Raw genomic sequence first — 24,329 nt, 5'->3', positions numbered from 1 at the left:
GACTAAGGTTTGTGCTAATGGAGTAAAAAGAGTGAACTTGAGCACATTGGGACAAACTGAACCTCATAGAAAAGCTCCCACGGCAAACCACGAGGTGCTACAGAGGTCAGCTCTTTCTAGATGGGGAGAGCCTGGCGATGAAAAAGAGGCATGTTGGGAAGGGCTTTTTCCACCAACTCCTGCGGTGTCCAGTGCTTGAGTGAGAAGATCCTGAAGCCGAAGCCTTAGATAAAGTCACTTTATACTCGTAATCTTAACTCTTCTCGCTGGACTCATTTCCTTATTTATTACCCATGTGTTTTTAAAAAGGGAATCAAAAGAGAATATTTGTCAGCTATAAAATGCCTTTATGCATACAAGCTCTTTTATTTTTTTTCTAGGAAAAGCCAGCCAAAGTCAAAGTGGAATTGGCTTCGGGTGTCTCCTCCAAAGGTTCTGTGATTAAAAGAAATCAGCAGTCTGTCAGCACTGAGCAAAACCCCTCTAAGGAAAATGCTTCAAAACTGACTCTGGAGAACTCAGAAGCTGTAAGCCAGCTCTTAAACGTGGCTCCTCCAGGAGAAGCGGGTGAGGCCAGAGAGTGGGAGGAAGTGATTGTCTCCGATGCTCATGTTTTGGTCAAGGAAGTTCCTGGGAATCGTGGTACAGCGGTAACTAAGATGCCTGTTGTCAAGAGTGGTGCCCAGGCTGAGATCTCTCTGGGGACAACTGAGAATGACAGTCCTGGACCGGACATACCGCCATCGGCTGAGGGGACCAGCACCTCCAGTTTACTCCAAGCTCATAAAAAGTCTCCAGGGTAAGCATGCGAGTATAATTACCTGTTATGGGGACTATGTTTAGAACAGCAGCTAAGCAGAGGCCCACGTTTGCTCTGTCAGGGATCCTTACAGCAGTCCCGAGAGGGGCAGCAGAGCCCAGAGAGGCTCAGCACCACTGCCTAGAGAGACGGCATGGTCTACCGACTGCTCCGCCATGCGGGCCTTGTACATCTTTTCTTGTTAGTCTTCCGAGCAGTAGTCCTCAGCTAGTCTTCCTAGCAGTGGCTAAGATCTCACTGGGACAGGTTGTGCACAGAGTTTTAAAAAAACCAAACCAAACCAAAACACAAAAACCCACATGGTTACCAATCCTGAATATGGAATAGAAAGAGAGGGCTTATTTTGGCATCCTGTGCAAAGATTCTTTGACTGGTGGTCAGAGACTCAGTTGGACCTGATCTCTGGCTTCTGTTTGACCTTTGGTATATAGTCCCTTGATGTCTTAAGACTAGTTGTGAAAGGCCTTGAGCTGTAAAGAATGTATCTCACAGATTATATGTGACTGATTATACACACAGGACAAATTGCTTGTAAAACATTCAGGCTGGCGCCTTACAAAGAGGAAGGCGGAAGTGTGGGCTTTTCTCCCCCTTTCCTTTCTTATTAGAGGCTTAATTGGCTTCTTCATGTAGTGTCGCAGGATCTGTCTCTCATAACTGAAGACTCCTTGCTCATCTCAGGAGTTCTCAGCTGGAGCAACTTTGCCCACAGGGGCTGTTGTGGCGGTGCTAGGAGGTATTGTGTTGTCACCGCTGCGAAGAGGTTTGCTGCTAACTAACGTGTCAGTGGGGGATGGACTGCTAAACATCCCGTAGCACAAGGGTAGCCTCCGTCCCTGGGGAACTGGCCTCTGTGAGACATCACTAGTTCCACATTTGGTTTCTAGTAGGATTCGTAAGGTGGTTTTTTTTTTTTTGATTGAATGACTAGGAAATATGTTCACATAGTCCATATTTTAAAAGTATAAAAACACATTTTTTTTAAAAAAAAAATCTCCTTTCTGTCCCCTTATATAGTCCTTATTTCCCAGGGTCAGTCAATATTTCCAGTTCTCTACTGTGTCAGGGATTATTTTAAACATAAACATGCATTTGTATGCATGTATTTTCTACGTTTTTGGATTTACTGTTATGTGTATGGGTGTTTTGCCTGGACGTGTCTGTGAAACCTGGGTGGAGTCTGATGTCCTTGGGACACCAGAAGGGAGCATCGGATCCTTGGAGGTGGAGTTGGAAGCTACCTTGTGGGCGCTGAGGATCGAACACGGGTGCTCTTCAAAAGCAGCAAGTTCTCTTAGCCACTGAATCTCTTTGGCCCATTTTCTACTTTCTGCACAGATGTTAGCAGTGTGTGTGTGCTGTCAAGTCCACACCCTCTCTTCTCCTTAAAACAGTATGTACACTCTGGAGATAGTGTGGTATGCCAAAGATGAAGGCCACGACATCAGTGCTGGCCTCATGGGAGCTTGATAGGCTGCAGGTAGCACTCGTTCTACTTAGAGGCAAATTTGAGAGCTGTACTGCCTGTTGTTATCACACACCGTAGACAGTGCTTTCTACTGGCATAGTACTTAGTTATTTGGGCTGTTGAGACCTTTTCACGGAGCCTAGCCTACCCTTGTCCTCACCGTGGAGCCGAGGATGGCGTGAATCCCTCAGCTTCCTTCTAGGATTACAGAGGTCTTTGTGATGACTCACTGATACTTCCTTCACCAAATTTATGCTTAAAACCTTCAGGTCAGCAGGTCTACAATTTCACTCAGTTTATCTAAAAGTGTTATTTGGATGTTATACTTTGGCTTCCTTCCTTTCTCCAAGTTTTCCGACTTTCCTTCATGGTTGTTTTTTTTTTCCTCCCTCCAGAGTTGACCTGTTCACCACTGGACCCAAAGCCCCAGAGCTGAAAGGCAGAGCACGAGGCAAGCCCTCCTTGCTGGCTGCAGCGAGACCTATGAGAGCAATCCTGCCAGCCCCAACAAGTGTTGGGCGGGGCAGCGGCGTGGGACTGCCCAGGGCCAGGCAGGCTTTCCCCCTGGGTAAGAGCTAGTTCTGACGGGGAGCAGGGGCTGTCTGGTGGTAAGGAGCCAGGAGTGGTGGTGGAGAACAGGAAGGAGAGAGCTGGGGAAACCGAACGGCTTTAAGTCACCAGGTTGGTTTCTGGTTCTCTCAGATAAGACTCCCATGGTGAGGACTTGTGGCCTGAAGCCAAGCACGCTGAAACAGCTGGGCCAACCCATCCAGCAGCCACCTAGCACTGGTGAAGTAAAGGTAAGACCAGTCCCAAAAGGAGTGCTGTGTGGACGTGTCCTCAGTGTTGGATGTTTGAGTCACAGGGCACAGACTAAAGGCAGACGCTGGTTTCTGCAGTAATAAGCCTCTAGGAGGAGTAATAAAAACTGAAATTTCACTTCTAGGTGAATACATACTTTTAAGCCTTTTATTTGGATATCTGTAAGTTTTAAAATAGACAAAAACAAAAGCATTTTATGAGCACCCATAAAATCTTTACCCATAATCACCTATTAACATGTGATCCTGCGCCAGGAAGCTGGCTCAGCAGGTAAAGGTGCGCGCTGTTAAACCTGACGCTCAGCAGGTAAAGGCATGGCACGTGCTGTTCCCACATGGGAGAAGGAGGCCACCAGCCTTTGCATGCATGCTCCTCCGTGTGCACACAAGACAAATAAGTGCAATTCTTTAAAGACTTACTGTATTTTTATTTATGCATATTATCTGTGACTATAGATTTGTACACTTGAGTGCAGGCATTCTTAGAAGTCAGAGGCTTAAAGGCAGTTGTGAGCTACTGATGTGAGTGCTAAGAACCTAATGGGTTAAGAGCAACACATGCTCTTAACTACTGAACTATATATCCATCCCCATCCCCAAATATAATTAATAACAACTTTAATTATGTGAGTCCCTGGAACTCACTTTGTAGACCAGGCTGAACTCGAACTCAGAAATCCGCCTGTCTCTGCCTCCCGAGTGCTGGGACTAAAGGCGTGCGCCACCTCGCCCAGCTCTCTTTGTGTATTTCTTAAGGACAGGGATATTCTTTTGCTAAATGGTAGTGTTCTGTTTTTAGATTCATACTCCAACTTGGTCTTTTAACTGGGCTTGATTCCCATTCCATATAGGTCAGGATCTTGCTGAAAGTCCAGTTGCAGGTGTGGCACACACACACAGTAATCTCAGTGCTTGACAGCCTGAGCTAGAGGATTGAAAGCTCAAGGCTGTATACACTGCACTGTGAGTTAGAGCCAGGGTGCACTTAGCAAGACACAAGCGGAGTGGGAGTGAAGGAGATGCATGCTTATCATGAAATTATCAAAGAATACATTTAAAATGGGAGAAAAGTGTAGAAATTTTTATATAAAAGAGGAAAATAACTTCTGTCATGACCCTCCTTCCAGAACTAACCATCTTGAAACTCTCATAGGCTGAATTTCAGTGTTCCAAGTCTTGTTTTTAATTTGTGTTCTTAAAAAAAAAAAAAAAAAAAGTGTATGTGTGTGAGTGTTTTGGAGTTACAATGGTTGTGAGCCTGCATGTGGTTGCTGGGAATTGAACCTGGGTTCTCTGCAATAGCAATCAGTGTTCCAGTTAACCACTGGGCTCTCCCAGTAAGGTGTGTTCCTAAGATGGTTTCTATAAACCACAGTATGGTTTTTAACTGTTTATTAGTTTGTGGCCTGTAACTTTTATTCAATTTGGTGATTTCCCCTATTTTATAATTCCATGTACTTAAGAACATGTATTTGGTTTTTAATTTTAAGATAGGATTTTGCTATATAATTCAGGCTAGTCTCAAACTTGTGATCCTCCTGTGCCGACATACCAGGTATTGGAATTACAGGTGGGTGCTACCATACTTAGCTTTCCCTGCTATATGTGTCTAGAGTAGTTTTTTAAATCCTCTGAGCCAGTATTTTCCAGACATTCCTGTGGTCCTCAGTGTTTTGTTTGTTTGGTTGGTTGGTTGGTTTGGTTTTGGTTTTTCGAGACAGGGTTTCTCTGTGTAGCCCTGGCTGTCCTAGAACTCACTCTGTAGACCAGGCTGGTCTCAAACTCAGAAACTCAGAAATAAAAGCTGCCTCTGCCTCCCAAGTGCTGGGATTAAAGGTGTGTGCCACCACTGCCCAGCCTACAAGTATGTTTTTATATTCCAGCTCAGTCAGTGCACACATGGAACAGTTAATGGAGGTGTGCCCTCCTGTGTGCTCACATTGGTAATTCCCCTTCCCACTTACAAAGTGGTGTCTTCAACCTTGTGACCCATAGCTCGAAAACTGTCACAGTAGAGATTGAAACTAGAAAACCCACCCACCATCTTTCTTCCATGCTTTTTGCTGGGTAACTTTCTCCGACTGCTGAATTTGTCTTGACAAGTTTAACTGGACAGTGTTCTGTTCATGGCCCAGTTGCAGTGACAGCTGCTGTTGTATATGGGTCTTGGGTACAAAGAAGTCCAGTGAGACTCCTGCTGTCACTTCAGTGCCTCTGTCACTGGACAAATCTTCAGTCCTTTGGTGAAGAGTTCCTTTTGCTCAGCAACATTGTTCAGTTTGAAAAGTCACATCTCTTTGTTTCTCATAAACCAATTATCAACTTAAATTCGCTGTTAGAGAATCGTTTTAATTTACAATGCCATATCTTTTCATTATATAAGTATTATATATACATTTATTATAAACTATTTGTAGATCTTGGTAAAGGGGGAAAACAATCTTCCATTTGTTTCGTGACAGTTTAGCAGATAGACCTCAGACTTCCTTCTGTGCTAACTGCATTTAATTATGTATTTATATGAACAGCTATTACAAATCTTATTGCCTCAAAGCAGGTGTAAATCTGTAGTTCAAAGCTACACAGAAGTGTGGCAACCCATAGACCTGAATCTGACATTCAGTCTTTGGTGTACTGGTGACTGCCAATAAGCATTCTTACGGTGCATTTGGAACATAGGTTTCTGTGGTTTGTTTTCAGAGGTTATTTCAAGTTGTTTCAGGACCCAGGGTCTGATGATTTTGTGTAAGGCACAGAGCCAACACTGACTGACTTACTCTGATCCACAGCTATCCAACTGCGCAAGCAGCAGGACCCCACAGTTGAAAATCGTAGAGGTCAAGCCTGACCTGTTCCCTCCATATAAGTACAGCTGCACCGTCACACTGGTACGTGAATGTGTCCTACTGCTGGGAAGTTGTGTTCATTTGTGCTTGAAGGTTTGTTGGAATCTGGGGAGCCAGGATGGTAACAGAAAGTGAGTGTATCAGGGGCAACAGCCCATCAGTGACACAATGGTAGTTGCTGGGGAGATGTGCTGTGAGTGTGTGTGTGTGTGTGTGTTTTCAGGTAGATATAAAGTATGGGCCAGGACATTTTTAAAGAGTAGTCAGAGATCAGAATCCAGTCTAGAGCTAATATGTTAACCTAGAAAGTGGGTTTTGGGACTAGAGAGATAGTTCACTGATTAAGAGCACTGCCTGCTCTTCCAAAGGATCCAGGTTTGATTCCCAGCACCCACATGACAGCTCAGAGCTGTTAGTAACTCCAGTACTGGAGAATCTGACACCTACTTTTGGCCTCCGCAGGCACCAGTCACACATGTGGTGGTGCACAGACAGACAGACATTCAGGCAAAACACCCCCACCCATAAACTAAAGTTAAATTAGAGCCAGGGAGCGGCGATGTTCCCAAACAAGCTTAGGCAGTAATACGCGTTTCTTCTCTAAAGCACAAAGATAAAACTAATCACCTTAGTGGGTCTGAGAGCTTTTGAAGCAGCCTGTCTGGCTCACCGCACAAGAGTCTCCCTGCCTCGATGTCGTACTGTTTCCAGAGCTGGGGTTGAACCCATAACCTTGCGCCATGACCAAACTGCACTACATACACCCTTAACACCTTTTGTTTTGTTTGGTGTTTTTGAAGACAGGGTTTCTCTTTGTAGCCTTGGCTATCCTGGGACTCACTCTGTAGACCAGGCTAACCTCAAACTCATATACAGATCTGCCTGCCTCTGCCTCCTAAGTGCTGGGATTAAAGGCGTGCGCCACCACCTATTCTCAGTGCTTTCTAAATGATTTTGAGACAAGACTATGTTTTTTAGGCTGGCTTTGAACTCACTCTGTAGCACTAGCCTAGCCAGCCTTGAAAGTGTGGTTGGTGTGTAAGAGACAAGAGACAGATTGACAGACAGACAGACACAGGGCCAGAGCCAGCCCAAGGTTGATGCCAAGACCTTTTAGAGGTCCCTGATACAGTTCATCCTGCTAGCTAATTTGCTCTGGGAAACCCCATTTCTGCCTTCCATTGCTGGGGTTACAAGTACACCACTTGGTATTTATTTGGATTCTAGAGTTCTGACCTCTGGGCATTTTACATCACTGCTGAGCCATCTGTCTCTTCCTTTTTTTTTTTTTTGAGGCAGGGTCCTATGGAGCTCAGGCTGGCCCTGAGCTTGCTGTGGAGTCATTGGGGCCAGCCTTGGATTCCTGATCTTCTCTCCCTTCCCAAATGCTGAGTACAGCTGTGCACTACACACCCAGGGGCTTGAGTTTCTGAATGTTGGAGTCAACTCCCTTGTTTCACAGATAGAGAAGGACTAGACTTGCATCTTTTACTGAAATAGAAAGAGGAAGAATCTTTAGAAATTAGGCTAAATCTGATTTGATTTGTCATTTCTTTTACATAATACCTGGCCATCCTGGGTTTTGGTTCTGTTCAAGTTCAGTCTAATTTTTATTTATTTATTTATTTATTTATTTATTTATTTATTTATTTATTGGTTTTTTTTCGAGACAGGGTTTCTCTGTATAGCCCTGGCTGTCCTGGAACTCACTTTGTAGACCAGGCTGGCCTCGAACTCAGAAATCCTCCTGCCTCTGCCTCTCGAGTGCTGGGATTAAAGGCATTAGCCACCACCGCCCGGCTTTCAGTCTAATTTTTGTAGTTTAAACATAGGTCTTGGCTTTTTTTTTTTTTTTTTTTTTTTTAGGATTTGGGCCTGGCTACATCAAGAGGACGGGGAAAGTGCAAAAATCCCTCCTGTAGCTATGTCTACACCAACCGACACAAACCTCGGATTTGTCCCAGCTGTGGTTTCAACCTTGCCAAAGACAGGACTGAGAAAACTCCAAAGGCCATTGTGAGTTCCTTCCCTAAACACTTACCTTGGACTTGAGTTGTGCTTTGGACTTTAATACATTGTTGGTGGTTACTGTCAGGATCAGAACCAGGTTGTAGGTTCTGAACTTGACAAAATACCTTCTCTCTGGGCCTTGTCCTCAATGCCAAAATGGGACTTGGTTGATGACCTAGTCCGCTTTATGCTTCTATAACAAAGTATCCTGAATTGGATAATTTAATACAGAGGTGGGTTATGTACTTACAGTTTTGGAGGCTGAGAATTCAAGAAGAAGGTGTTGGTTGAGATCTGCTTAGTGTCTGATGGGGGTTTTCTCTGTATTGTAGCATGGTAGAGAGAAGAGCTCACTTCATAACAAAGGTATCCTAAAGTAACTTGGGTCCGTTAATTTATCATGGATTAACCCATTTGTAAAGATAGAATCTTTGTACCTTTCAAGTTCCATATATGACCTGTACTTGCAACTCTTGTAATTAAAATTACCATCTCTTGGCCAGAGTGGCCTTCCGTCCTTCTGCTCTCATCTCTGGTTCCTAAGGAATAGTGTGACTCGGTCTCATTGCAGCAGGGAGTCAGGGAATCCGTGGCCTTCTAGCCCATTCTGATGATATGTACTCTTTCACGGCCATTCATTCATCCATCAAGCATATGTTCTATGCCATATGAGCCAGGTGTTCAGAGATGACTGCCAACTGCCCCTTCCCTGAGGCACTTTCAGTCTAGTGCAGGAGAAAAATAAGGAACCATACAATTACAGGCAGGGAGGGAGACAGAAGTTGTTCTTAGCAAAGAAAACATCCTCTTGTTATTTGGCAGTTAGCTTCTACAGAGGTCTATAACCTAGGTCTCTTGCTGGTTTGGAGAATCAATAGGCAAGCAGATCCCTGTGCTCGTCAGTCGGGGTCACTGACTGTATTAGTTACCTCTCCTCACTGCTCTGACCAAATGCCTGGCAAGAAGCACCTTAAAGGAGGAAAGGCCTAGCATGGTAGGGCATGTCTTTAATCCAGCACTTGGTGGATCTCTGGAGTGTGAGGCTAGCTTGATCTACGTAGTGAATTCCAGGACAGCCAGGGCTACATAGTGAGACCCTGCCTCAAAAAGAAAAGAAAAAAGAAAAAAAGAAAGAAAAAATAGAGGAGACTTTGTTTTGCTCAAGGTTTGGTTTAAGGGCTACAGTTTGTTGTGACCAGGAAGGTGGGGTGGCAGAATAGCCTGAGGCTGTGCCACTGCGACTGCGATGATCAGGATTCAAGAGGAATGCTAGTGTTCCCCTGACTGGGACCTTACAGCTTATGGGGTGTATTCTCTCCTTCCACCATGTGAGAGCTACTGGGACCAAACTCGGGCTGTCACAGTTGGTGTCCAGTGTCTTAACCTGATGAGCCATCTCTCTGGTCTCCTTTCCCTCTTATTGAGTAGGGCACTCAGCTTGTGGGTTGGAAGAAGGGGGTCTGTACATTTTCAGGTTGATCTTCCCTCCTCAGTTAACTTCTATGGAAACACCCTTACATCCAGAGGGGCATCTCCTAGGTGGGTTCAGATGAGTTGTGTTGACTGAAGATGACAGTGAAGGGCTGCATCAGGGAGCATGGGGAAGGCAGGAGGTCCATTCAGAACCCTGTCCCGGAAGTGTCCAAAGCTCTTCTTACCCTGGAGCCACCCAGCATTGAAGACAAAGACTTTCTGAGGTCCAGATCGATAAGTGTTGATACTTCCACTCCTAGTCCTCGCTGAGTCACAGGCACTTTGCTGCTTGGATGACTTGCCATATCTAAATGAATTTGTACAGTGGTGCTGAAAGAGCAGTAGAAAATGTTTCTTTAAATAGAAGAAATTTGTATTTTAGAGTTGCGGAAGCTGAAATATCCAAGATGCTAGCAGAACTCAGTGTCTGACTAGGGCTCACCTTCTAGCTTCTGTGTGGCACCCTCTTGCTTTGTCATCACACAATAAAAGGTACAGAGAGCTTCCCTGATACATTCGATTGGTTGAACAGCATTGGCCTTAAATCTGTGGTCTTCCTGTCTTGTCCTCATGAGGCTTGGCCGTGACTCATCACCTCCTGAGGTCCCACCTCTACCAAGTGGTATGATTTTGACATGAATTCTGGAAGGATATAAACCACCAAGATTATAGCACAAAAGACCCATTCCGGAAAAGTGCATGGTAAAAAAGCCGACTTTGAGCATCCTTTGTAGGAGGTGTGCAGACCTTTTCACTGGAGCAGGGACAGTGGCCTCAGTACCTCAAGATAGCGATGAGTGAACAGAACTTCCCCCATTCAATTCACTCACTCCCCCTGGGCTTGCCTGCCTCTCTGGAAGGTGGGTTTGGGGTTGCTGTCCATCTCTAACAGTGCAGTCGTGGTAGCCCTTAGGTAAGTCTGCCTGCATGTTGCAGTGCCAGCACCAGAACACTGTTTTCCATGCCTGGCAGGAGCAGTGAGCAGAGGGAGGGGATTCAGACCCTTGGATGTGGGTAGGAGCTTCTAGAGAATTGCCCTCATCTCTGCCATCTCTTTGCACGCCTCCTGCGATTGCTTGTATTTTTGTCCTCTGTTTCACAGATGAAGATACTAAGTTTCTGAAAAATCAGACTGCCTCAGGGTCCCACACGTATAACCACAGTGTCCTCCCAGTGAGTGGGAGCTAACAGTTAAGTCTGTTGCCAGGAGATATGCTTTATTGGTAGAAAACCTGAGTCCCAGAGAGCTTTTAGCAGTATGAGGAGTTATTAGCAGAACTAAGAAACGTTATTTCCCACCCTGAGTCATGGCCACCCCTCTGCTCTTTGTTCACTGATGACTCTCCTGAGGCCATCTCTAACCTCTGCTTGGTGACTTGACCTGCTCTTCCTCAGGAGGCGAGCTCACCACACCCCGATGTGCCAAGTACCACAGAAGCCCTGAACCCAACCCAGAGGGAGGTCCAGCGTCAGTCCACGCTGCAGCTGCTGCGGAAAGTCCTGCAGATTCCTGAGAACGAGTCAGAGCTGGCTGAGGTCTTCGCCTTGATTCATGAACTAAATAGCTCTCGACTTATCCTGTCCAACGTGAGTGAGGAGACAGTCACCATCGAGCAGACCTCTTGGTCGAATTATTATGAGTCTCCATCCACGCAGTGCCTTCTCTGTAGCAGCCCATTGTTCAAAGGGGGACACAAGTAAGCATCACCCCACTCTGCCCGTGCTGCCTCTCTCTCAGACAGCGTTACAGTTAGAACCTGAGGAGACGTTACCTTGTGCTCCCATAGATTTCCATCACCTGCTCAATGGCTGATGGGAAAATAATTAGCAAGTAGGGACTGGAGTTTGCTCTGAGGTTAAGAGCAATTTTTGCTCTTATAAGGGACCGCAGTTCAATTCCCAGCACTCCCATGGCAGCTCATAACTATCTGTAATTCCAGTTCCAAGGAATCTGATGCCCTTTTCTGACCTCCATGGGCACCAGACAGCATGCACATGGTATACATACATACATGCACATGGTGTGCATACATACATGCAGGCAAAACATACCAATATGATAAATATTTTTTACATTTTTCTTCTCTTGAATTAGCAGTCAATTTAGACATGCCTAAAGCTTGTTATCACCAGCCTGCCTAGGGTTTAGATTATATCTGGCCTGCTTAGCATAGAATTTGTTTGAGTTTGACGTGGAAATCACTTGAATCATATAATAACGTGAGAGTTAGAATTCCTTGTAAGTACAGTTTCAGAGCTTAGATCTCAATGAAATGGAGACATTCACCTAGAATATCTTGGAAACAAAGGTCAGCACATTCTTTTGCTGGTTGCAGAGTTTTGCTTCTGACCATAGCCCGTGACCTGCATAAAGAGGCTGATTTTTCCTTCTGGTTTTCTTCTGGGTACTAGCTCTCTGGCCGGGCCCCAAGAATGCTGGCTCCTGACAGCTAACCGGCTACAGGTGGTGACTGCCCAGGTGAAGATGTGTCTGAACCCTCATTGTTTGGCCTTGCACAGCTTCACGGACATCTACACAGGTAGGTGCCAACCTTCTATGTCCTCAAGCACCCCAGATCAGGTTTGGGAACCACCTTACTGGTCTGTGTTTGGTTCCTCCATCCACTGCACCCATCTTAGCAGCTTCTGAAGAATCGGTTTTGCCCTGACTGCCTCTGCTCCAGCAACAGTCAGGGGTTGGGAAGTGGAGCAGTAATAACCCTTCACAACCAAGTTAGTTTAAAAATAACACCAGTCGCCAATCAGTACTGACATAACCTTTAATCCAGCACTGGGGAGACAGGGGCAGGCAGATCTCTGAGTTTGGGGCCAGCCCGGTTTATAAGTTGAATTGTAGGACAGCCAGGGCTACACGGTGAAACCCTGTCTTGAGAAACCAATAAAATAAAATAAAATAAAATAAAATAAAATAGAATAAAATAAAATAAAATAAAATAAAATAAAACAACAGCTCTCAGCTCACTTTTAACTCCAGCCTTCAGGAAGCACAAGTGGAGTTCTGTAAGTTTGAGACCAGCCTGGTGTGCTTAGTGAGTTCTAGGCCATCTACTTAATGAGACCCTGTCTCAAAGCAGATCTTCATTTTAGGAAAAAAGCTGGTAAATCCACAAGTTAGAGAAACCAGAGTGATCCTACCTAAGGAAAAGCTCTTGCCACAACTCTGTTCTTCAGGCATGTTCAGTGTCTACAGAGTCAGAGCTAGAGAAGTGTGTAGCACTCTAGTTTCTCTGAAGAGAGCACACGGGGTATGTAGAGCATGCTATCTTAATTTAATGGTTAAGCATCAACTTCTTCCTCTGCCAGCGGATAGAGAAACAACCTCTTTAAAAAGGATAACGGGGACTCTGCTCTACAGTCTTTACTGTTGAAGAATTAATGCGTGTCTGTTTCTTGTGGACTCATTCTCAAAAGTGGCGTTGCTGTATTTCTGCTACCCTTTATTCACTGTGCTAAACTGTAGACAGCTTTTTCTTTCCTCTTTCCCAGGCTGCCTTTCTCTGGTTCTCTGGTCTCTTTCCCTGCAGCTCCCTCCAAACACATGGTTGCTTTCCTACTTTGTGGCTGGCTGACCTCCATGTCAGCTCAACTCCAGGCTTGGCTTCTTTCTCCTCCTGCGTTCTCCTATAGGCAGCTGCCGAGATTTACAACTTCCTGCCCTGGGGTTTTTCTTTAAATGCACAAATAAAATTGTTTTTAATTAAAGTTCTGTTTAAATTTACATAGAGTACCCAGCACTTGGGAGGCAAAAACAGGTAGATCACTGTGAGTTCTGGGCCAGCCTGGTCTACATAGTGAGTTCCAGGACAGCTATAACCACATTAACCCTGTCTCAAGAAATCAAAAAATAAAACCAAAACAAATAAAAGAATTCCTTTGTCGTATTTTCCGTGAGTCCTGGCAGATGTACTGAATCCCGAGGCAGTCGAGCCTCTTGTTACATTGAACTCACCTTGTTTGGGAGCTGTTAACTCATTCTTGTGGTGCCCTTCACTCGAGAGCAAATCTACTATATCATGTAAATATAGCAGCAGCTTGTGTCCCCTGACCCTGGTTCCTGTGTTTTAGTGTGCAAGAGCCTCTTTATCAGTGAGTAATGAATTCCCCTCCCTGTGGATGTGCCTGCTAGTCTGTCCTACCTGCTGACGATGTTTGATTGCTACCACGTTTTGGCAACTACAAATTTGCTATAAGCACTTGTTTACAGATTGTGTGTGAGCATGTATTTTCATTTCTTCTAAGGAAGTACATGATGGTCCAAATGGTAGGTATAGGTTTAGTATTATAGGTGACTGCCAAACCATTTTCCAGAGTGACTTTCCCTTCCATCACTGTGTGATCGTTTTGGTTTGAGCTGTATGACAGCACACAGTGGTGTTTTTAGCCCTCCCAATTATGTGTGCAGCGGTATTACATTATACTACCACAGTGACTAGTGGTGGATGTGTAGTTTTTGAAGTTTTGTTTTGATTTTACTCTTTCTCTGTGTATTTGTGCCATGGTGCGAATGTGGAGATCAGAGGAGACAACCTTGGTGTTGGTTTTCTTTCTACCTTGTTAGAGGCAGTTTCTTTTTGGCTGCTGCCTAGGACAGGGTGGGTCACCCAGAATTCTGTTGACTCTGCCTCCCATGTTCCTGTGGGAGAGCTGAGGCAGAGCTGATAGATGGCCATGCCCCCTTTACCTGGGTTCTGGGGATGCAGACTCAGGCCCTCAGACATGGCATTTACTTTACCCACAGAGATCTTCCCAGTCTTTAATGTGTTTTTAGCCTGGGGTTTGTTCTGTGCCCAGGAAGGCCGAAAAATCTCCGGGATAAAAGGTGTGCTACTCCATGCCCAGTGTCTTGTTGGTTTGTTTTCACATGGCTTCAAGGGTTGAGCCTAGATCAGGGCATTACTGTACTGATGGAGCTGCCCTCCCGGCCCCTGTGACTCATCTGTTTAATTGTATAAAACGATGTATTTATGTTTATGTCTTGTGTGTATATATGAGTGCCTGCATGAATGGCATTGGTACCAACGGAGACCAGAAGAGAACGTTGGATTCCCTGAAACTGATGGTGTAGGTGGTTGTGAGTTACAACATGGGTGCTGGGAACTAAACCCGGGTCTTCCGCAAGGGCAGTGAGTGCTCTTAACTGATGTGATGAGCCATCTCTCTCCCCAGCCTCTATACCTAACTTCATTTAGGTAAAGTGTAAGGTCCGGACATGCGCATTTGTTGCATATGAGTGGTCAGTGTTTGCACTAGACTTTGTAAGAGGGACAATCCATTCTCTGTTGATTTGCCACTGTTTCCTTCCTGAACCTCACTTGCCCTATGTCTACGAGACTGCTTCAAGGCTCCAGAATGTCCCATTGTTTATCTTTGCCAGTGTACACTGTCTACTTGTTCCGTCTTTTTGGTTTTTTGAGACAGTGCCTTAGGGTTTTACTGTTGTGAACAGGGACCATGACCAAGGTAACTCTTAAAAGGACAACATTTAATTGGAGCTGGCTTACAGGTTCAGAGGTTGAGTTCATTATCATCAAGGTTGAGCATGGCAGCATCCAGGCAGGCATGGTGCAAGAGAAGCTGAGTGTTTTACATCTTCATCTGAAGTTCACTAGGAGAAGAATGGCTTCCAGGCGGCTCAGACAAGGGTCTTAAAGCCCATGCCCACAGTGACACACTTCTTCCAACAAAGCCACACCTCCTAATAGTGCCATTCCCTGGGCCAAGCGTAATCAAACCACCACAGGGTCTCAATGTAGCCTTAACTCTCATGAAGTTTGCTATGTAGACCAGGTTGGCCCTGAAGTTGCTGAGATCTATCTGCCTCTGCTTGGATTAAGGGCACATACTTCCATAGTGGGCCCCAGTACACACTGCCTCTGCCCTGCAGCCACAGAACAAGTCCTGTCAGATAGCTTGAGTCCTCCAACTTTGTTCTTCAGGAGTCATTTTGGCTAGTCTGTTTATCAGTGTGTATAGTCCCACTAGAAACTTCATGGAAGCTTTGATGAATTTATAAACCAGTTTGAGGAATGTTGTTTAAAAGTATTGAGTCTTCCAATCCAAATATGGTCTTTCCTTTTTACATTTTCTTGTATTATATTTTTGTTTTAATTTGCCTTGGAGACTATTTTTCTATTAAATACCTTCTCATTAAGAATTTTATATTTTGTTAGACTTATATCTACATTTGTTTTGTTTTAAGTGTTAAGCAAACAGTTGGATCCAGCTGTTTGTTGTTGGTAGAGATGCTTGTATGTTGACTTTGTATACGGTGTCACCAAACCCAGTTTTATCAGCTCTGAGAGTGTTGGGGAATGCTTTTCTAAAGTTTGCCAATTACAGATTAAAAACTGGTATGTTGTTTATTGCTTTGTTTTATTTCTTTGATTAATCAATAGGGCAGAGATCTTTTACATAACCCTAGGATGACATTACTCTATTGTGAATTATATTTGTGAACTTTTTCATTTCCCTTGGCTTTTTGTAAGATTTCTCCCAGTTTATTGTCTTTTCGTGTGTGGTGATTTGGAGAACACCAAGGGTTTCATTTGTTTGGTTGGGTTTTTTGTTTGTTTGTGTGTTTTGTTTTTGGATGGCCAGAGCTTTGATGCTGTGATTTCAGCTTTCACCACTGTGCCTAGGAAGGCCCTCCCCACCCTGTGACCTCCGTGACTGGAGCATGTGCTCCATTGGTTTGTCACATTTGTGCATTTTGTTGTGTATAAGTGACCCTGAGTTGATCACATTTAAATTCACCTGAGTTTTTATCACCAGGGTGATCTTACGGCCTGTGTTAGGGTCCCCACCTTCCCCTGCTGAGGGCCACCCTGACGTCCATGCTGTAATTATGTAAGAGCTGGGGAGAATAAGCTGGAGATAGAGAACCCTTTCTTTTTTGAAATTGGGATAAAACAAAACATGTTACACACAGTGTTTCATTCAGTAGTGGCTTATGCACCACTTCATATGAGAGCACTTAGGTGCACTGCCCTCTTCTAAATGCATTGTTCTGTTTCGACTGTGCTGTGACTTACTCCTCTGTAGTAGACGTTCCTTTGCTTGCACTGTTGGTGCTACAGTGATCCTTTTGCTTATGTTAACCTGCAGGTCTCTTTAATGTGGGGAATAAGTTGCTAGTCAGCCTGGACTTACTTTTCGCAATCCGGAACCAGATTAAGCTGGGAGAGGACCCCAGAGTGTCTGTCGGTGTTGTGCTGAAGTCTGTGCAGGAGCAAACAGGTAAAGGTCTTGCCCTCTTTTCCAGTTCAGTCCTGAGTACGCTGACGAGCCTGGAGTTCCGAGTAGTACAGTCTTCATTCAGAGTTTTATAAATGCCAAATTGACTTTGGAAAATGTTTTCATGCATCCAGGGGCCTTTAGCTAGAAATCACAACTGACTTAGGATCATGTCCTTCAGTCCTAAACTTGGCTTTGTAGCCTGTTAGTCAGACTCAGTCTGTCTCCCAGTTTTAAGGCTCCTGTGGAGACCCAGGTGTAGGGACCACATCCTTTCCTACCTAGGAAGTCAGTCTTCTATCTGCAGTCCTCCTGTTTGCTCCTCACCTGTCCCATGTCTACAATCTCTAGTCCTGTGCTTTGTCTCAGGTGGGACAGATGAGACAGTTTAAGGCTTGGCTATGCCACCTGGTGGCAGTGTTGTTTTGAGCAGTTGGTTCTGTGTATCTATCTAGTCATAAAAGACGGCAGTACTAACTCCTGGTTCATAAAGAATTAAAATCACATAAGAAATAGCTAGGTAGTATGTTCAAAGCCCTCAATACCGACATCTAGTACCTAGACAGTATTACTGTTCTTGCTGGCTCCTGGCTGGCCCTAGTGCTTTTAGGGTCTTCTTCTGTGACTGGTTGCTGTCCTTCCAGAGAAGACCCTGACCTCAGAGGAGCTGAGCCAGCTGCAGGAGCTGTTGTGCAATGGCTATTGGGCTTTCGAGTGTCTCACTGTTCGCGACTACAATGACATGATCTGTGGGATCTGTGGTGTGGCCCCCACAGTGGAAACGGCTCAGAGGAATGAAGAGAATGTGCTGGCACTGAAGAGTGTGGAGGTAAGTCCCTCTCAGCCACTATAGCCACTTTTAAAACTGTCCTGTCACTTGGACAGCTTCCCTCAGGCTTCATGCTATCTCAAGGATAGATGGCTTCAGTTCTGTCTATGTGAAGCCAGTGACTTTTTCCTCCTACAGCCCAGTGTTTGATTTGAGAAACATCAGAGAGCAGCATAGTTTGGTGGTTTCTTTGTTTTGTTTCATTTGGGGTTTTTGTTGGTTGGTTTTGGTTTTTCGTTTTTGGTTTTTGGCTTTGGAGACATGGTTTCTCAGTGTAGCAGCCCTGGCTGTCCTGAAACTCACTTTGCAGACCAGGCTGCCCCCAAACTCACAGAGGTCCACCTGCTTCTGCATCCCTCGCGCTGAGACTGAAGGTGTGAGCTGCCACACCAGGCTCTGCTCTCCCTGTCTCTCCATTCCACACGCAGACTTACTTTTTGTGATGCTGGAGATTGACCCCAGAGCCGTAAGCATGCTAGGCAGACACACTACCTAAAGAGTTACACTCCTAGACCTTGTTTGTTTCCTTCACTAAGACTTGAACTGAAACAGTATAGGAACAGTATAGCAGGTCATGATGATGTAGGGAGTATTGAAGTATGTGAGGTTTGGGGGTGTGGGAGTGGACCCTACCTATATAGGCAACATAGCTCTTTAAGGACGGGTAAAGAGTGAAATGAAGAGCCACCGGAGGTGCTAGGCAGGTAGTGTGAGCCGGTATTGGTTCTGAACTACAGTCTACACGGGATGGTTTTGTAGGTTGTGATAAAAGTCCAAGGTACAAATGATCCCTGTCACAGTTAAGAGGACTTGCTGCTCTTGTAGAGAACCTGTGTTCATTTCCCAGTACCCACACTAGGCAGCTCACCATCACTATAACTCCAGTGCTAAGGGCTCTAGTGCCTGATCTGGCGTCTGAAGCACCTCACATAAGTGCACACACAAAAATAAATACATCTTCCTTTAAAATCAGACGTTTTAGTAGAAGAAACTAGAGCTGGTTATACATGAAAAATATAGATGCCTAAGTCATGAATAAAGTAATAGTGCATCCGGTCCAACAACAAATGGAGTAGTAATATACCCTGGCCAAACTTACTATCAGGGAGCAGAGCTATAATCTCTGTGTTTGCAGGTTAGATGGCTCAGTAGTTAAAAGCACTAGTAAGTGCTTGGTGATCTGAGTTACATCCCTTGGATGGTACTAACATGGTGGAAACCAACTACCACAACAAGTCCTCTGATCTCCACATTTTGCCCATGTGCGTGCGTGCGTGCGTGTGTGCGTGCGTGCGTGTGTGCGTGCGTGCGTGCGTGCGTGCGTGCGTGTGTGTGTGGTGACTTTCCTTTGATTACAGCAAGGGTATACGCTACTTGTGCTGGTCACTAATTGGATTAAGAATCACCATGAACACAAACCTCGGCATTTCTGGAAGGGGTTTCCTAGGCAGATCTGTAGTAGAAACACCCCCTAGCCGGGCTGTGCACGTGGGAGAGGGAAGCTGAGCACCAGCGGTCACCTGCTTCCTCACTGCTGGTGCGGCTCCATCGGCTTCTGTCTTAGGATTCTGCCACAGCCACAAGAGCGGGACTAATGCACTGGTATTACCTTGGCGTGAGGTTTCTGTCTCTCATTCCACCGTGGTGACTAGAGGGGTGGCTCATGAAGTGGCAGGTGCAGTGGGGTGAATAGCCCCAGTGTGCTCGGCATGATGTTTTGTCTTGGTTGGTTTTGTTTGTTCATATTCCTATCTTAGCCTTCTTGGAGTGGGCATAGCTTATACTTGCACATATTCTTATTGTATGCTGATTTCTGTTCAAAGGATGGAATGGCTAGGACTTGCTTCATTGCTTCAACAGAAACATGCCACCAGCAGCCTAAGGAAGGAAGGGTTGCCTTTGCCTCACAGTTTGAGAGTATGCCTCGTACAGGTTGAAAAGTGGTCTAGCATTTACATTCCGTGCTCGAGCTTGATCCAGGGCTGTGTATATGCTGAGCCAGTTCTTCACTGCCAAGCAGCACCTGCCCTGCAGCTAGTGCGTCAGCCACTGGCTCTGATCAGAGCAGTACAGCTAGAGCCACACTTGGAGGACCGTGTAAGGTGCCGTGTCCTCCAACAGCACAGCACAGCACAGCACATATAATGACCCAGAGATTAGTGTAGCCCTTGCACAAGGATGATATGTTAATTGAAGCAAAAACTAAACTGCTTGTAAGAAAAGTTGCACAGCACTAAGACTCGGTGGTAGGATGCTTGTCTGTGCTCTGTGTGAGGCCAGGTAGATGGTGTCCGTGACTGCAGACACAAGGAGGCCGCTTAACATAAATGCTGGGTGCCTGTAGTAGTTACGGCTTTGCTCCGGGAGGGGAGGTAAAAGCTGAGTGTTGTCCATGTCCTGGAGAGCCTGAAGAAAGGCCTCACGAGGCCCTGGCCGACCATAGAGTTCTCCTAAGCCAACTTCAGACCATAGAGTTCTCCTAAGCTGACTTCTGTTATTCTTGGTGGCTAGGAACTGAGACTGTGGTTTGAAAATTAAACCTAAGTCAACATTCCTTTCTTTTTCTTTTTCCTTTTCTTCTTTTTTTTAATTATGTGGAGCTGCATCTCGTGTAGGTGTGTGTAGGTGTGTGCAGGTGCCTTTGGAGGGCTGAGGCTTTGGAGTCTCTGGAGCTGGACTTACAGGTGCTTGTGAGCTTCCTGATGTTGGTCTGGGAACCAAACTCAGGTCCACAGTAAGAGCAGTAAGTGCTTTTAACCACAGGACATGCCGTGAACAGAGCTGTAGAAGCAAGGGACTTATTATTATTTGGTCTGGGAGGTACGATAGTGCGAGAGGAAGAAACAGTGGCTTGGTATTGAATTGACAAATTCAGGGGTATCTTGGTAGTGCATAGCTGTCAGGTTTTGGTCTCCCAGAGTCTTGATTTCCTGGTGAGTTATAAAGATCATACTGTGTTGTTACTAATCTGTGGATCATACACTTTGCCTGTTTATCTTTGTTTTGCTTTTTTCTTTTCCTTTTTTAAAATCTTGACCACATTGTAGTTTACCTGGCCTGAATTCTTGGGCTCCAGTGAGGTGAACGTAGAGGACTTTTGGACCACAATGGAGACGGAAGTGATTGAGCAGGTTGCATTCCCCGCGAGCATCCCCATCACCAAGTTCGATGCCTCTGTTATTGCTCCCTTCTTCCCACCACTCATGCGAGGAGCTGTGGTTGTCAACACTGAGAAAGACAAAACCCAGGACATGCAGCCAGTACCTGGTAAGACCATCTGGTGGCTGTTTGAATTAAGAGGGTGGGTCAGTCAAGGACTGTGCCTAGCTGTGGCAAGGCACGGTAGTATACACCTTTAATCCTGGCCCTCAGGAGACAGAGGCAGGTAGATCTCAGTGAGTTCAAGGCCAGCCAGCCAGGACTACGTGATAAACCCTGTCTCCAAAACTGATGGAAAGAAATAGTTTTGGCACTATGACGCAGAATGACACCTACACTCCAGCGTGTGTCCCATCTATAGGTAGAAGCTTACACAATCGGTGGTTTTCCTGTACAAATATAATACATCTGTTCTGTTTTAATTTTTAAAAGTCTAGAAACACAAATTATTTTATTAATTTTGTCAGTGCTCTATGTGACAGGCTGGTTGTAAACATTGTTTCTTAGTGTTAGCTAATGAGGCTTCTCTCCCTTACTTCAGCTACTTCACTCCTGAGCTCTGCCCCCTGTGAGCTAGGTCAGGGGCATAGTATGTGGAGAACAGTTTTTAAATGACATCATTGGGCCTTGTGATCAAGAACATTTACTGCTCTTGCAGAGGAACCAAGTTCAGTGCCCAGCACCCACATGGTGGCTCATAATCACTGTGACTCCAGTTCTAAAGGATCTGGTACCCTTTTCTGACCTCCGTAGGCACCGGGCACGTACATGGTGCATATATGTGTGTGCATGCACTCACAGATAGAGATAATCTAACATAATAGCTCCTCTTCTTTTTGTTGCTACAACATCTGAAACATCTGAGCTCTTGCTTCTGAAAACAGACTGTTGGTTAAAAGGCGAGCTGTTGTGGGGTCTTAGCAATGTCTGTCTCTGTTATCAAATATAGGTGCTTCAGGGCCATGGTCTAGTGAGAGCCTTCACTAGCATCTACATTTCAGTAAATGCTTCAGATATCAGTGAAGCACACACATACGTGCACACATGCTGCTCCTTGCCTGCCACCCTGCGAGTCTCACCTCCCCGTTCTCAGTCTCAAGCGTGAGGAACTAGCCGTGGTGTTGCTGTCAGTCAGCAGTGCATCCCATCAGCACTGTTCTGTGTTTCAGGCAACGGCAGTGCCTTGGTGAGACTGCTGCAGGAAGGCACCTGCAAGCTTGAGGAGCTTGGCTCCTACAGTGGGGAGGAACTACAGTACCTTCTGGAGCAGTGCGACATCCCCTTTAGCCCAGAAGACTCGAGGGTGAGTGTTGGGAGTGGAGACTAGGGCTGTGGGAGCAGGCAGCTGATCTCCGTTTGGTATGGGATGTAAACCCTATATGATTGGGCACATGTATCGGATAGGGGATCTGGAACTCAGGAAACAGATAAGCAGCAGCCTTGTGGTGTCTGAGCTCGGGTTTTTGATCCTGGTTCTTACTCTGTATGGTGGTAAATCACATTTTAAGCTTGTTAACCCCATTTCTAAAATCAAAACGACTGAAAACTGACATAGCTCTTATAAAGGACACTTCACACACAGACTGAAAGACTGGTTTTACGCTCATAAAAATGGCTGCTGTGAATGTAGACTGTTGCCGTGTGCATGTATGGACTCTATCCATACCTCACTTTCTCTACTATTGAAATGAAAAGATGCTTCCTTCAAATTCAGATTCAAATGGTAACTCCACTTGGAACGTTTCTCTGACTTAAAAAAAGAAAAAGGACAAGCTCAGGTCAGGCAGCCTCCTCCCTTTGGAGTGTCCTGATGTTAGCCTGTACCTAGAGGAAGGGCCGCTGAGGCCTCAGGCCCAGCAGCTGAAGCCTTTGCTTTGGGTTCAGAGGGTCGTTTGATACAGGATACCTTAGCGTTTGTGCCTGAGTTTTATTCATCTTTCCCTTCTCTCCAGGATCAGCTCTGCTTCTCCTTATTGGCTCTCTATGAATCTGTACAGAATGGAGCCAGAGCCAGACCTCCCCCAGCTCATTTCACCGGGGGTAAAATCTACAAAGTGTGCCCCCATCAGGTAAGGGGAGCGTCGGGCAAGTCTGCTGATGTTGAATTGCCCACAGAGAATCTGAGTGATCCCTGTGGGACTGGGACTTGTATCACTGTGCAACCTGGAGAGTCATTGCCATTTGTGGGGCTGGAGAGGAGGTAGGATGTATTAAACATCCTACATGGTGCTGGCCCCGAGCTGCCTAAATGTCCAGTGGTAAACAGCAGGGAGGCCATTTGTGTCTAGTTGTCCTCCTATTGTCATGGAGTTAGGTTACCACAGCCTGTGATGCTGGCTCCAGAGGACCCAGACAAAGAGCTGAGGCAGAGAGTGGTGGCAGACCTGCCGGCTTTAGGCAGCCAGAGAAGGCCAAGGCCTGGGGACAAAGGAATAGTCCAGAGGAGAGCCAGAGGGGAGTGGCTCCTGAGACTTCATTCTGAAGATGGAGTTGAATGAGAAATGGGGAGGTAAAGTCACTGCAGATACACAGCTGTGGCACAGATGGCAGAGTTGGCCGAGGAAGGTGCCAGAATGGAACCCCAGTTCACAGTGCTGTGAGAGCCAGGCTGAGCTGGCTGGAGAAAGAGGCTGAGGCAGCCAGTCACTGGAACAAAGCTGGGGGGAGGGGCAGCTTTGACACTCTGTGACAGATCAGCACCTGCTCAGGGCATGGTGCTGTGTGCCCAGTGTCACCTTCTGAGAAGCAGTGGACAGTGCAGGGACTCAGTGCTGTCCTGGACCTGTACTAGGGAGCACTTCCCGTGGAGGTGACGAGATGGACGGTAAAGCACAGTTCTCCGGTGCACTCAGGCCTGGCCTGGCCCAGCAGAGGCTGCTGGTTTTCAGCCCAGTGAGCTCAGCACACTGGTAGTTCAGTCCGGAGGCCCTGAGCCTTGTGTTCACATTGCCAGGATGGTTGGTAGGGTGATGGGGTCGGGTTCAGAGATGTTTGAGGTGCTGCTGGTTCTAGTTGTTCTTAGGACAAGGATGAGCTGGTGACTCTTTTAGAATCCACTCTGGAAGGAGAGAACAGACTCCTGAAAAGGCATTCCTTGCCTTGTGAGTGTGTGTGTGTGAGTGTGTGTGTGTGTGTGTGTGTGTGTGTGGCTTCCATCACCAGGCTGATCTTCCTTGAGGGAAGTGAATGAGGACTATTGCAGCTGTCTGCATGCTGCTTCCTTAACTCTAAATGATAGCCTCCATCTCCCGCAGGTGGTCTGTGGTTCCAAGTATCTTGTTCGAGGTGAAAGTGCCCGTGATCATGTGGATCTGCTTGCCTCTTCCCGCCACTGGCCACCTGTCTATGTGGTAGATATGGCCACACCAGTGGCCCTATGTGCTGACCTCTGCTACCCAGAGCTCACTAACCAGATGTGGGGGAAGAACCAGGGCTGTTTCTCTAACCCTACAGAGCCAGTTGTGGTAAGTCACCTCCTAAGATCTGAAATAAATCCATGGGGAATAAAAGAGATGTCTACCCACCCCCGATTATTAGGAGGGCCTGCCTGGGAACTGTGTCTGGCAGCCTTCTTTCCCATCGGCATTTGATGCACCAGCATGTATGTACTGCAGACACATCACTAGCTGACCACAGTCCGAGGCCATTG

At 46.0% G+C, this 24,329-nt stretch overlaps 1 protein-coding gene across 2 annotated transcripts in view; it reads left to right on the top strand.

Moving 5' to 3' along the window:
• Hmgxb3 (HMG-box containing 3) overlaps nucleotides 1-24,329 on the top strand; it is a 46,097-nt gene that overhangs the window by 19,558 nt on the left and 2,210 nt on the right. Inside the window, exons 7-20 of one of the 2 annotated variants that reach the window (XM_021151164.3) lie at nucleotides 381-527; nucleotides 624-799; nucleotides 2,684-2,856; nucleotides 2,991-3,088; nucleotides 5,899-5,997; nucleotides 7,822-7,971; nucleotides 10,834-11,135; nucleotides 11,851-11,978; nucleotides 16,564-16,695; nucleotides 17,337-17,521; nucleotides 20,569-20,788; nucleotides 21,850-21,983; nucleotides 22,633-22,749; nucleotides 23,935-24,144. In XM_021151164.3, the coding sequence (XP_021006823.1) occupies nucleotides 381-527; nucleotides 624-799; nucleotides 2,684-2,856; nucleotides 2,991-3,088; nucleotides 5,899-5,997; nucleotides 7,822-7,971; nucleotides 10,834-11,135; nucleotides 11,851-11,978; nucleotides 16,564-16,695; nucleotides 17,337-17,521; nucleotides 20,569-20,788; nucleotides 21,850-21,983; nucleotides 22,633-22,749; nucleotides 23,935-24,144 (2,271 nt within the window). Of the gene's footprint in view, nucleotides 1-380; nucleotides 800-2,683; nucleotides 2,857-2,990; nucleotides 3,089-5,898; nucleotides 5,998-7,821; nucleotides 7,972-10,833; nucleotides 11,136-11,850; nucleotides 11,979-16,563; nucleotides 16,696-17,336; nucleotides 17,522-20,568; nucleotides 20,789-21,849; nucleotides 21,984-22,632; nucleotides 22,750-23,934; nucleotides 24,145-24,329 lie in introns of both variants that reach the window. The other variant, XM_021151163.3, reaches the window with a different exon arrangement.

This window comes from Mus caroli, unplaced genomic scaffold, assembly GCF_978045245.1.
Source record: "Mus caroli unplaced genomic scaffold, Mus_caroli_1 scaffold_19, whole genome shotgun sequence".
Classification (NCBI taxonomy): Eukaryota; Metazoa; Chordata; class Mammalia; order Rodentia; family Muridae; genus Mus; species Mus caroli.
Note: the sequence above shows the minus strand (reverse complement) of the source record. Positions and strands in the feature narration are given on the sequence as shown.